This window comes from Mus pahari, chromosome 23 (genome assembly GCF_900095145.1).
Source record: "Mus pahari chromosome 23, PAHARI_EIJ_v1.1, whole genome shotgun sequence".
In the NCBI taxonomy this organism is placed as follows: Eukaryota; Metazoa; Chordata; class Mammalia; order Rodentia; family Muridae; genus Mus; species Mus pahari.
The window spans coordinates 32739587-32753931 of NC_034612.1; the positions used below are offsets into that span (position 1 = coordinate 32739587).

At 45.9% G+C, this 14345-nt stretch overlaps 1 protein-coding gene across 1 annotated transcript in view; it reads left to right on the plus strand.

Annotated features, from left to right (window-relative positions):
• The window catches only part of Wipi2 (WD repeat domain, phosphoinositide interacting 2), a 39546-nt gene that overhangs the window by 8295 nt on the left and 16906 nt on the right, over nt 1-14345 (plus strand). Inside the window, exon 2 of the mRNA XM_021222492.1 lies at nt 804-886. Within this exon, the coding sequence (XP_021078151.1) occupies nt 804-886 (83 nt within the window). The remainder of the gene's footprint in view (nt 1-803; nt 887-14345) is intronic.

The following is a 14345-nucleotide window of genomic DNA, read 5'->3' on the forward strand; positions in this document are numbered from 1 at the left end:
AAAAAAAAAAAAAAAAGAACCAATGGTCTAAGGCAACAGAGCCTTCCAGTCCCAGGGTCTAGATAGATCCTTGGTGCCTGCCATTCCTACCCCAGCTCCTGGCCACAGCACCTTAGGAGAGTGCTTATGGCAGTGAAAGGCCATCTTGAAACAAGGATGGACACCAAATCCAGGTTGTGAGTATTGTAAGTGTAGGATGCAGTGTGGCTTCCTAGACCTGTAGGCCCACAAGTGCCAAAGCAGCCGTGCGTGTCTGCAGTCGCTGATGGACAGCTCAGGATGAGCTTTGCTCTTTGTTTTTACTATTTTAATTTCCCCAGGCTTTATGGTGGGGAGGGGTAACTGAGAAACTTGAATATATTTAAGGCCTACAACTGGGTACCTTCATACACACATTCATGAAATGAAGGGCCATTTGGGGTTGGGGAGATGGCTCAGAGGGTAAAAAAACATGCTATACAAGTATGAGGGAGAGTTCAGATACCATGAACACATGTCAAGCCAGGCATGGCTCATCCTCTAAGAATGGAAGGGAGTTGACACAGGAGTATTCCTGGATGCTTGCAGGCCAACTAGCCTGCACTGTGCAGTTGTGATAAGACCCCTGTGTCAATGGCTATGCCATATGCTTTACAGGATTCTGGCCTAAAGCATCCTATGCCAAATCCTTATCCAGAACCATGAGCTAACTCAGCCCATGCTGGTGGTAGAGCCCTGGTGACTGTGGGTGAAGCGGGCACTGGTTATGCATGGTTGCTGTGTATGTGCGTCAGCTCTTACTTCTGAATTTGGCTTTTTTGCAGGTCCCTAGCTGTTGGTAGTAAGTCCGGGTATAAGTTTTTCTCCCTTTCTTCTGTGGATAAGCTGGAACAGATCTATGAATGCAGTAAGTGCTTGCTTTATTTTCCCCTTGTTAAACTAAGTCGACCTATTGATACAGAATTGGAATGCAGTCTTCTACTCCAACACTGGGCAGTTCAAGTCCACATAGTCCTGGGTCAGTCCTATTCCCCCCCCCCCCCCCAGCCACCCCAGGAACTTGTAGCCAGGACTGACCATGTGAGTCTTCTTCTAGATCTCTGGATAGTTGTGTATAATAAGTGCACATTTAGGGTTGTGTGTTTGGGCTTTCAGGGCCTGGCATGAAATGATAACCTATCATTTCTCACCCCACCAATACCATTTAGACTGCATTACTGTCATAAAGGGGTCCTAGAAAACAGAACTGTTCCAGCCCCATGGAAATGCTTTCCTTTGGTCATTTTTTGGTGGTAGTCTGTGTATTGGGATAGCAGAAGGCTCACAAGCTGGGCCTTCTGGAAGAGAAGTAATGGCTCTCCATAGGACTGTGGTCAGGGCTGGAAGTTAATGACCATAAAACACATCATTTGGCACTAGAGAGGTTCAGAGCACTTGTTGGCTCTTTCAGACGACCTGAGCTGCATTTAGTCCCCAGAACCCAAATGGTAACTCTCAACCATCTGTAACTCCAATACGTGAGCTCTGACGCCCACTTCTGACGTCTGTAGACACCGGGCACCCACATGGTACACACACATACACGTGCAAGTGACACACTCATACTCATAAGTTAAATAAATTAGAATAATTTTTAAAGTGCTGTGGGGGTGTAGAGGCCAGAGGCGACAAGCAGTCTTTCTCAAATCCTCTGCACACTTTTGCTTTGTTTTTGTTTTTGTTGTTGTTTTCAGACAGGGTTTCTCACTGAACCTAGAGCTTGCCCACAGAGCTAGACTGGATGGTCCGTGAGCTCCAAGGTTCTTTTGCCTGTCTGCCTCCCCCACACTGGAGTTAGACACGAGCTAAGGCACCTAGCTTTTTACATGGGTCTGAGAGCTGAACAGAGCCACTTGTTGCCTGACAACTACTTTACCAACCCCTAGACATTATTAAATGACAGTTTTTCTTAGTACATTTTATTTATTTGGTGTGTAACCTCAAATATGCATATGCGTCACCACACAAGCATGAAGGTTAGAGGACAACTTAAAGGAGTCTTTTTTCTTCCCTCTATTTGGGTCCCAGGTCAAACTCGGCTCTGGTGGCAGGCACTTTTACCCACTGAGCCATCTTGCCTGCTTTAATACTTTTAAATTATTAAAAAGATAGAGAGGGCCAGACAGTGGTGGCGCACACCTTTAATCCCAGCACTTGGGAGACAGAGGCAGGCGGATTTCTGAGTTCAAGGCCAGCCTGATCTACAGAGTGAGTTCCAGGACAGTTACCGGTACACATAGAAACCCTGTCTTGAAAAACAAACAAACAAAAAAAGGTTGGAGGGGTCCTCAGTGGATAAAAGTACTACTCTCTGCAGGGGCTGTGGGACAGAACTGGGTCCCGAATCTGCTCAAGGCTAGGGCAGCTGAGCAAGGCCGGACATGGGGAGTTTGACTGCATGGGCCCCAGGCGGGCATGGGACTGAGAAGCTGTGAGATCCCACTCTGGGGGTGAGGAAAGTACAGTCTGTGGTCCCCATGGACCTACTAGAGTTGGGCTCCAACTCTTGGGCACCACAGATGACTCTGGGCACAGTAGAAGAGCCAGTTCTGGGGTTCCTGGTCTGCACTGAGGCCAGGGACGACAGGTTCTCACCCTCTGACATGCCAGACTCCACTGTATGTCCTGGAAGAGCTGAGAATGGGTGGGGACCCTTGGGCGTACTCTGGTCTGGGGGCAAAGGGTAAAGGCTAGGAGGAGAGAGCTCTGTCAGGGTACCACGGGGAGGGGACAGTCTGGCTAGCTCAGCAGGCTGCTTGCTTTGGCTGTCAGCAGTGGCTGGAGTGCAGGGAAGCCTCTGGCGGGAAGACCATTGCTCCAGCATGGTCCTGATGAGAAGAGGCAGTTCATGGTTTTAAGGCCTTTATTGTAAAAGGTGGTGGGGGTTGTGGGGTGAAAGAAGAGAAGCAGAGAGGCTGGCCATGGCCACATGGAGAGAGGGTAGAAGGAAAGGTGGAGACGGGGAACAAGGGAGCAAGAGTAAGAGAATGAGAGGTGAGAGTGAGGAGGGGCGAGCAGCTCCTTTTATCTTGGACTGGGGCTACCTGGCTGTTTACCACGACCCTGATCAAACTCTTCTCACCTAGAGCAGTGATTCTCACTCTTCCTAATATTAGCTGCAGTCCTTTACAGTTCCTCGTGTTTGGTGACCCCCAGCCATAACAATTAATTTGTTTCTACTTTGTAACCATAATTTTGCTACTGTTATAAGTGATAATGTAAATATCTGTGTTTTCTTATGATCTTAGATGACCCTGTGAAAGGTTTTTATGATACCCCAGCCCCCAAGGGGGACGAGACCCACAGGTTAAGAGCAGCCAGTATAGAAAGATCTTTAGGTTAAAGTTAGGCACAGTGACCCATCTGTAATCCCTGTACTTGGGAGGACTGGGTTCTCTGTAAGCCTGGATACAGAGTGAGACCCTGTCTGAAAAAAAATCAAAATAATACTAACCAATACATAATAAAATCCCTTCAGGTTGACTACGTTCTCCCACCTATCTTTGATCTGCCTCAGCTTCCTGAGTGCCGGACACGCCAGGTTTAAAGGTTGTGTTACTCAGGTTGTATCTCTGGTTACTTCTGAGCTTCCTCATTTAGGTCAGTTTAGGAGATTCAAGGGCATGACTGAGCTCAGTCAGGCTCCAGCACTTGATCCCATAGGCAAGAGGGTGGGAGCAGTAATCACAGCTAGTTAGGTGTGGGCACAACCCTGGTGACAGGTTATCCTTTCTGTTTGTTTCGCCTGCAAACCTGTATGGACAGAGTCCCCTGGAACTGAAGTTACGACTGGTTCTGAGCTGTTATGTGAGTGCTGGGAATGGAACCCAGGTACTCTGAAGTGTGTGTGAGCCCTGGGGCTTCAGACTTGAGCCCTCTCCCCTGGGAGACAGTGCTTTACTAGCTGAGCCATCCCTTAGTGTGTGATTAGCTTTTCGGTCAGCACAACTCCCTGAGAAGTGACCCAAGTGTGACGATACTTTGCTCTTTTTGTTGGTGAGCAGTAGTTCACAGCTTAACTGCTAACCCATGGGAAGATGAGCAGAGAGTCTAGCTCTGGACTGTTGTTTAAAAATAAAGCCACATTCACTGGAAGTTGAGTTCCTGTTGACCGTGTGAGCAGTGTGGCGGAGACAGCACTGCCAGGGTGGGACAGGTGCTTTTATTACTGTCCTCCCTAGGTCACCAGGCGCTTTCACTGCCCTTTGTACAGTGGACTCTCAGAGAGAGCCAGACTGTAACAGGCCTCCAGTCCGTGTCTTGGAACCTGGTGCTGATGAGTGCGGCTTGTCCCCTTGCCTGCCTTTCTAGTAGCCAGCCAGGGGTTAGGATCAAAAAATGATGAGGAGCCTGCCTTTAGGAGGATGCCATAATGACCTCTGATTTTAAATAAATAAGTCTGTGGCAAATGCAAAATCCTACAGTTACCTAAAAATAAATAAATAAATAAAAAATAACGCCATAGTGAACATCCATAGGTGAGTTATTTTGTGTGAATATGAATTTTCAGTTCTTGAAGGTGAGTGCCCAAGAGTACAGTTGCGTGGTAACTGCATGTATAGGTTTGGGGTTTTTTGTTTTGTTTTTTTGTTTTTAAATTTTTGGAAGCAGGTGAGGCAGAATGATCAGGGAGGGGTTCAGGTTCATGCTTAGCTAAAGAGAGTTTTAAGTCCCAGCTAGGATACTTCTGCAGCAACAAAACAGACAAGAGACAGCCTGTGCCTCATTTACCAGTGATATAAGGCAGTGCAAGTATTGATGGTGCGATGCACCTTTCCTCTCAGATATGTGCGATCCTGTCTCATACTTAATTTGTGTTTCCTTGGTGATGAGACGAGTCTAGCAACTCTGGCTAGAAGTCTTTGTGTAGACTAAGCTGGCCTCAAACTCAGATCTGCCTGTGAGTGCCCAGATGGTTAGTGCCCGGTTAGTGTCCACTGAACCTGGCTTTGCTTGTGATTTCTGAGATATGCTAGCCTCAATTCTCATTCCTATTTTCCAAGGGCTGAGGTTTCAGTTCAGTGTCAAGCACTTTTTGGCATCTAGCCCCCAACCCTCTGGTTTTAGTCTCAGCCCAGGGTAAGCCCTTGAACTTACTTTGTAGTCAAGGATGGCCCTAACGTGCGTAAATTGAAGTGGTGTTAAGTCTTGCAGACTATTCTGATTGTCGAAGAAGAGTGGCAGGTACCTCCTGACCGCTGCCCAGAAGTAACTCCAGCATGCGGCTGGGGACTCTGGGGAACAGACAGATACCCAGTGCCCAGTGAGGGGGGTTCTGAGGCTTCCATCTTGGAATTCTAGAGTCCTGGAAACCAGGAGGGTATTGCGAGAAATATTAGAAAAGAACGCGGCACGTTCCCACCTTAGTGCCAGCAACTCTCAGCCTCTGCAGCCTGGCCAGCCACGCACTGGCCAATCTGTTTTTATCTTGTGGAGACTCTGACCCAGAACTCTACCCAGCTCTCTAGGTTCCCACTGGTGGGTCGTTACCATGCTAACCCCATGCTTCAAATCCCCCATGGCCTTTGTGGTGCACATCTAGCAAACCCACACTTTCTTTAGTGAACCCAGACAAGCCACTGGGTGAAGGAACGTGCAACACAAACTTAGTTGAAAAACATTGGTAACTCAATCTCTGGGCACAACTAAAATTTAATTTTGTAAGCCTTATTTAAATCTGATTCCTCTGGTGACAAATCCTTGCAGATCCACCACGATACTGGGAAACTCTAGCAGCTACATCTTACCACTCTGCTGTCCTTTTCCAAAAAGGCCTAACTCCTTTTTCTTCTCTTCCTCCACCTCCTTACCCAGTGGTTGGCTCCTTTATTAGGGGATTGGTTCACAAGAACAGCACCAGGCCCATCCACAACACTTCCCTTTCTGTTCTAATAAAAAACAAAACCTTTCTCTAAATGTAGAGCACAACTATTACCATTTTTGTAATTTATAAGGTATAGATAAACCTAACACCCAGTACATCAGTTTTGTCAATAAGATAGAACATTGTCATCTATCCTAAAATGAAAGACTTATTCTACATCTGACTCATGTCTTGGCTTTAGATTGTAAGCCATCTGAAAAACATCCTATCAAATCTATATCATATTTCTCAGTGCTAAACAGCTTTGGTTGGCTATGAGACTACCAGTCTTCAATCCCGTCAGAAATCCAAGAACTTGGAATATTACTTGAAAATATGAGAAGCACAAAATATAACTTCCAAAACTTACCCAATTTATCGGCAGTGCTGATCACCTGGACAGTCCCTTATACTTCAAAACGTCTTCATTAGTCTTCAGCCTTCTACCCATGATCATCTGACAGACCTTAGAGATACAGGAATATTATGGACTAGCCTATTCTGTCTTGGCAGAACTAAGTTGTCCTAATCAGTAAATTGGGTATTTCAAGAACAGTATAGGTCTGCAGGAGAGATAGGCAATTTTCTGCCAAGTGGTGTGGTGACCTAGTCACAAATGTACAGCCTTACCTGGAGGTAAGGTGCTCAGTTGCTTCTCTGAATCCACGGATGGGAAGCTGCGAGGAACAGATTTGTCTCAACAAGTGAGTAACATTAACTGTCACATTCTGTGGATTTCTGACGTTTTTGAAAACCAACTATATAAAGTAATCTGAACTGTTCTCCATGAACTAAAACCAACTATTTCTATTTCTGAAAAACCCTAACAATAAACTCAGAGCCATGAATTTGCTATTTGGCGCTTAACTCACAGGCTTAATAATCTCAGATCAGTTTATAATAACAGTTACAGAAAGACTGGGCCTATTACCTGTAATTTTAAATTTTTCGTGTCAATAGAAGAAATTTATACCAATGAAAACCTTGATTTTGCATCAAAATAAATTCTGTACCAAAATAAGGAACTATGACTTCAACTTAGTAACAATGAAAAAGATTTCTACAAAATGTGATGGCTATACAGTCAATTCTAGCTACTCCTCCCTGTTCCAATTATGACCATTTCTACATTCCCTAGAAAGGCAACCTATAATAACCCCCTCCAGCCCCAAAGCCCAGGGAACTGGGGCGATGACTCTTCATAACTTTTTCAAGTTGAATATGGAAATTGAGATATTTTTAGGGATGGGGAGGGTAGGGAAAATAGAGTTGGTTGGCCTTAAGAAGGCCACACTAGCGATTGATTTAGTCTCTCTTGACTGGATTCAACTGAAAGTCCAAGACATCCTGAATTCAAGCAGAGACTCATCAAGGCTGTAGATTCTGTAGTGTACCAATCTCAAAACAATGTTTTAGTATCATCAAGATAACCTCTTTGTTTGATTCTCTGGAATCTAGTTCTTCAGGGGGTCTCCCTCTACCAAATCTGATCCATATCACTCTGGAAGGTGTAAACACCTTAGTCACCTTTTCCAAAAACACAAAGACAAAACTTTTTCCCCAGTCAGCATATCCTTGAGCCAGTAATTGGAAAACCCTTTTAGACCTCTCTCGCAGAAGAATAATATAACCACAAAACTCAAAGTCACACCCATTTTGAAAATCAAAACAATCTAAAACAAATGAAGTAAACTAAGATACTGTATGTGCCTACACTAGGCCTTTCCTATCCTGCCAAGTGGGAAAAGACACTCAAGACTCCTGTGGAGCCCATGTTAGCAGAATGAGTTTCCTAGCTAATCTATACCATCTTTCCATTTAGCGCTCTGCCCAGAGCCACAGACATAGTAATACCTGTAAGATCTCTGTCTGTTGAACTCTACCTGGAGCCACAGACATAGATGATAATACCTGTTTAAAGCAGGCAATGAGTCGGGCGTGGTGGCCACGCCTTTAATCCCAGCGCTCGGGAGGCAGAGGCAGGCGGATTTCTGAGTTTGAGGCCAGCCTGGTCTACAGAGTGAGTTCCAGGACAGCCAGGGCTATACAGAGAAACCGTGCAGGATAATAATCCAGAATTCCTGTGGAGCCCATGTTAGACAGAATTTGAGTATCCTGTGAGACATATTAGAGCAATATATCTTTATACTATCTTAACACAATTGATTCACACTTTTATCTGTACCTGCTTATAAGCAGGTAGCTAGTCAAAGCAGGATTTAAACCAGAACTCCCATGGAGCCCACTTTAGACAGAATGAGAGTATCCTGTTAAGACGTGTTAGAGCAGTATATCCTTATACCATCTTTCTGTTTGGCTCTCTGCCTAGAGCAGCCATCTTGTTATACCAGCTATCTGTTCAGCTCTCTGCCTGGAGCCGCAGACATTTATTTTATCAATACCTGTTCTCTGCCTCTTTACTTGAAGTCAGTGACTAATTTTCCCTATCCTAGTTCCAGACTGCAGGCAAAATTCCCCATGTGATTCGGACAAAATCTGTATATAAATCTATCCTAAAAGCAAATAATCCCAATGAATAAAATTCTAATTCTCAGGCTAATAATCTTAAGTTTCTAGTGGATTCTTGCCCAACACGTTGGTTCACCACCTGTTGTGGGAAGTAGTAAAAAAGATTGACCTTATATTTATATTTATATTTATATTTATAGAGAGGAAGGGTTTGCTTGTTGTTAGAGCATGAAGGGGGAAGTGTTGTGGGTGGCCTGGGGCTGTTCTGGTGACCCAGTCCCCTAATGGATGAAGGAGCCAATCACTGGGCGAGTAGGCGGCACTTCTGGATTGAGGGGAGGAAGACAGGGATCAGGAGAGAGTCCCTTCTGGGGTAAGATGTAGCTGCTAGAGTTTCCCAGTATGAGCTTACAAGATTAGGTTTTAGTTGTTCTCAGAGATTGAATTACCATTGTTTTTCAACTAAGTTTGTGTTGCATTTTCCTTCATGCGGCAGCTTGTCTGGGTTCAAGAGAGAAAGGTATGGCGACAAAGCGTGGGTTTTCCAGATGTGAACCACAAACGCCATGGGGGATTTGAAGCACAGGGTGGGCATGGTTGTGACCCACCAGTGGGAACCTAGCGATCTGGGTGGAGATGTCTGTATTAGTCAGGGTTCTCTAGAGTCACAGAATATAGTAGTATATATGTAGACTCTATAGTAAAGAAATTTGTTGATGACTTAACAGTCTGCAGTTCAGCTCCCAACAATGGTCAGCAGCAGCTGTGAATGGAAGTCCAAAGATCTAGCAGTTGCTCAGTCCCACGGCAAGCAGGCGAAGGAGAGCCTGCCTTCTTCCAGTGTCCTTATGTAGGTCTCTGGCAGAAGGTGTAGCCCAGATTAAAGGTGTGTGTCACTACACCTTTAATCCCAGATGACCCTGAACCTGGAGATCTCCCTGTCTTAATCTTCTGGAATTCATAGCCACTATGCCTCAAGATCTCCATACCAAGATCCAAGCCAGAAACTTCTATCTCTCAGTCTCCAGATTAGGATCACTGGTGAGCCTTCCAATTCTGGATTGTAGNTCATTCCAGATATAGTCAAGTTGACAACCAGGAATAGCCACTACAATCCATCCCTTGTCAACTTGACACAAATAATATCTCATATCCACATGAAACAACAAGGTTGTGAATATGCCTAACATGATATAACTATTCCTTGTACAATCGCAAACGCATTTGTAAATTTACAATGGGCCAATGTCCCTTGGGAACATTCTTTTAGTGTCTCAAATACCAATTGATGTTAAAAAAAAATTGGAAGAAAGGCAAATGTATTCATTAGCAAAATAAGACAGAAGCATTCATATTACTTTATAATCCTCATTTCTGCAACTGGCTACGTGGCCTTAATTGGTATTTATAACTACCTTCCTCTATTACCCAGTCTGTATTTCCTTCACCCTTGGCAAGCACCTCAGCAGGTCTTGGCTCTTTTCCTGGAGGATTGACCCATACCTTCATTCCTGATGGGTCTGCGTCCTTTGTCATCCACTTGGATTAGGCTGTTGTAGTTTTTTTTTTTTTTTTTTTTTTCAGGAGCTCCAGGCCACAGAGTCTCCACGGGATAAAACAGGTTGGCTGTTGCCCGCCAGTGCTTGGCTGGCCAGGCCTCCAGAGCAGAGGCACAAGCTTGGAAACATGCCCCCTCTATCTTTTTTAATATTTCCTGCAACAGGAGGGTAGAAGGCCGCCTTCCTGCTGGAGGTCAAGTGCTGCAGGTGCTCTTGACTTCACGATAAACCTTGGTTGGTACTGCCTCAAAGACTATTACCCACTGGGAGAGAATGGCCCTACAGAGATGGGCACCATGGTCTTGACCCCTGTGTCCCACTGCCTCCTGGACATTAGTCTTTTATATTCTCACAGTCACCCTATTCCTGGCCCCTCAGTGTCCTCTAGCCTCACTGAGATGGGACCGGACAGACATAACCCAGTGATGTCAGGTGAGAGCCAGCATTCCTGACATCTGAAGCAGAACTCCTACAGAAGGGTGACTCAACTCAGGAAAAGGCCCCCTTGGCTTTTACCACCAGTGGCTAAAGTGTGACCATGTGTCTAGCAAGTGGAGCACCTCACCTGTGCTATTCGGGTCTGGTGTCACTGTCAGTGGCTGTGTGCGAATCATGGTTCTCCCTGTTGGGAGGCTTGCTGTTTAGAGTGCAAAGGAATGCCAGAACCCAGTCCTCATTTGCCTCTGCCTGAGCTTTCTGACTGGTACTGGTGGGAACAGAGTGTGATGTCTTGATAGCATCTTGTAAGTGTGGGAAAGTAGCCTGCCAACTTCTGTGTCCTCTTAGTGAACTTTGACTTTCCTTTTCCTTTTCCTTTTCCTTTTCCTTTTCCTTTTCCTTTTCCTTTTCCTTTTCCTTTTCCTTTCCTTTCCTTTCCTTTCCTTCCCTTTCCTTCCCCTCTTCCCCTCTTCCCCTCTTCCCATCTTCCCCTCTTCCCCTCTCCTCTCCTTCCTTCCTTTTTGATTTTTTTTTTTTTTTTTTGGTAACAGGGTTTCTCATGTAGCTCTGGCTATTCTGCAACTCACCCTGTAGACCAGGCTGGCCTAAAACTCAAGAGATCTGTCTGCCTCTGCCTCCCGAGTGCTGGGATTAAAGGCATTAAAGACATGCCTGCCGCTTTAAATTTGTATTGACTTATATTTAGAGATGGGGTCTTACAGTGTAATCCTAACTGCCCTGGAACTAATAAGGATCTGCCCGCTTCTGCTTCCCGAGTGCTGGGATTAAGGCATGTACCTCCCAGCATGAATTTGGATTCTTAAAAATAGATGCTGAGGCAGACAAAGGACATTGCAGTTAATAATTATAAATTTGTGGGTTTTGATTTGTGCATGCATTCACATGTTCAAGCATGGGTGGAAGGTCTTGGAACCTGTTCCATCCTTCCACCTTTTTGTGGTTTGTGAAGTTTGAACTGCAGTCTCTGGACTGGTAGAGCCTTTCCCTGCTGAGCTCTCTAGGCGGCTCTGAGTTAATCCTCCACCCAGAAACTATGGGTAAATCTGCCCCTACAGCGCTGACCACCTCTCCTCACGTAGGACAGGTGTCCTGGAAAACCAGTTCATCTCTGAGTGAATGTCAAGGTTGTCCATCACGCTTCTGCAAGTAGAGTCAGAATCTTACTCTGACTCCTAGCAGTCTATCGTGAAATCAAGTCTTTGCTATCAGCCCTTGTTGTTTTATCAGAAGAATGAGCCAGGGCAGGTCCCGGGGAGCAGGACTAACCACTAATAGTTCTTTAAAGCAAACATCAAATAAAAGCTTTGCCCAGCAGCAGGTAGGTCTGTCCTAACAGTGCTGCTGCGATTCCAACGTGTTACCTTCATGTGTAAGACTGGTCTTACTGCATAGCCCAGGCTTGCCTGCAGCTCATGAGCTGCCAGTTTCAGATTCCTGAATGCTAGGATTACTAGTGTATGCTAACATACCCTCCATTTCAAACTCGGTCTTTCTCAGTCCCCCCACCACTTGTACACAGTGTCCTAATATAGCCCAGGTGGCCTTAAGCTCAGTGTGGTCGGGGTGGCCTCGAACTTCTGTCCTCCTGTCTGACTCCCAAGTGGAAAGATTAAAGGCAGACCCTACCACTCATGTTTTGATGCAGATGTGGAGATAGAACCCAGGGTTTCTGCATGCTAGGCAAGTATTCTAACCACTGAACTACTTTCCCAGTGGATTTCACACTCAAGCAATGTTGTAAAAACGTGGGTCTGCTGCCTGTTATTTCTGTCCCTCATGTTCTCTTGTGTGTGTTCCAACATGCTGCAGTGTTGGAAAGTTCACAGTGTACATTCTTGGGGCTTTCTTCTTTTAAATGTCACTGCAACAGCAGTGTCCACTATTGTGTAAAATACATAAAAAGACCTTTGTAAAATGTCAGAGTTTAGAAGTGAACTTCTCCAGGTGCCATGTAGGGTCAGAAGCATGTGAATGGGGACCGTGCTCCTCATAAAACTTGAACTTCTGAAAGTTCACACAGTGAGCCCACCTATAGCTCAGTGGTAGGTATCCTTGGTGGTTCTTGGAGCCTTCCCTAGAACCAGAGCACCCCATGGGCATCTAAGTTCTCAGGTCTGTCAGAATATGAATTTTGTGAGATGTTAAGAGTAACCGAGTCCCTTCTCTGCCTTCGTGTGCTGCGGGGGAGCATCAGCTCCTCACTGCATCACTGAGAGAGCCCTAGCATGGCCATGCCTATGAGAATTGTGTTTCACCAGTTATTTAGTTCCTTTGTTCTTCCCGTTTGAGCATCATCATCCGTTGTGCCAAAGAAGCAAAACAGCATTGACTTAGCCACAGTGACTCCTTTCCTAAGTTAGACATTTAGAGAGCCAGTCTCGAGGAAGTGGACAGCATTGTGCCTGAGGCCACCTGGAAACTAGGCCATCGCCACTTGAGGTCACTAAAGTTTGTGTCCAAAGTGTTCTCTGCATCACCTGGGTGCGTTCTGGCACTGGTTTGCCACCTTCCAAGGGCTCAGCCCTGTTAGCTGTCTCCTTCCTTCACTAGCCTTCTTCTCAGGGTGACTGAGCTGCCCTTGATGGAGGGGAGAGGGGCTATGCTGAGGGTGTGGGGCTCATGCATGGTGCTGATATGCTGGTTCTGCCGAGCGTAAAGCTTAATACAATAGCCACGGGCTGGAGAGAAGGCTCAGTGGGTAGCTCCCCAGGAGCCATAGAAAGATAGCCATGGTGCAGTGTCTAACCCTAGTGCCGGGAGAAGAGGACAGGGAGGTGGGTCGTGGCGATGAGCTGGCCAGTCAGTGTACCAGTGAGCACCAGGCATCCACACAAAGTCAGCTCTTCTGGTCAGACCAGGGAAGGAAGTTCCCCTGCCATTTGCAGAGGGCTTAATCCTTTTCTTAGCTATGGCCCCTATGGAAATGAGATAAAAGTTACAGATCAAAAATTGCACCAGAAAATTCAGTAGCTGTCGGATGTCTTCTGTGGATTAAGACACACCCCTCCTCCACCGATGCCCATTTCCTGGGGTTGAAGGACTGGAGTTCCCAAAGGGTCTGCATATACTTAGCTTCTGCCATGTCCCTGTGGCCCATTTTTCCCTGGTGACATGACTTGTACTGAGAGTCCCCTACCGCTTGCGTCAGTAACTTCTTGCATCAGGTCTTGATATATCAGCCAAAGTTCATATGTCTGCACCAGGCTACCTGAAATGGGCTTCAGTGTGATTTACAGAAGTAAAAGCCAGCCTCTTTGGGGTATAGTTTATATACGTTTATAGCCTATAAATCTGCTTAAATTATCCAGTTGAGTGATGTGTGGTGCATTTGCTGAATTGAGCAACCTACCATCGTGGAATTTTCAAATGTTTTTATCATCTCTTAAAGCCAGAGTCCATTAGCAGTCACTCCCCATCCCCTCCCACCACCCAGCCCAGCTCAGCCACTCATCTGCTTTTGGCATCTATGGATTTGCTGTCTGGGCTTTGCAGATAAATGCAGCTGAGTGTGACTAGCTGTGTGTATGTGGAATGTGTTTACAGTTTGTCCCTGCACTCCCGTGCTCCAGCCTTCCTTTGTGTTATTGCTGAGTATTGCTATACTGTCTGGCTGTGCCGTTTGGTTCATCCACTGATTTGTGCACACATGGGCAGTTGATATTTCTTGCTTGTTGTGAATAGCGCTGTTCTACACATTGATGTGTAGGCTGAGGAACTTTGCCTTGGCCACCGGTGAATAAAGCTGTCAGGTAACTTCCTGGAGTTGGAAAGGTGGGGTCAACGGATAACCACACAGATAAGCACTAGCCACGCGTGCTACCTACCACGTGTGCTGGCTAGAGGGAATGAGCATCCTCACTCCCGGTCTGGGCTCAGCGCCCAGTGTTCCTGGTTTGTTGTTTTGTTTTGTTTTGTTTTGTTTAGCAGATTAATAAAAGTAGTAGGTAGGTAGAAGCAGGTGGATTTCTGAGTTCGAG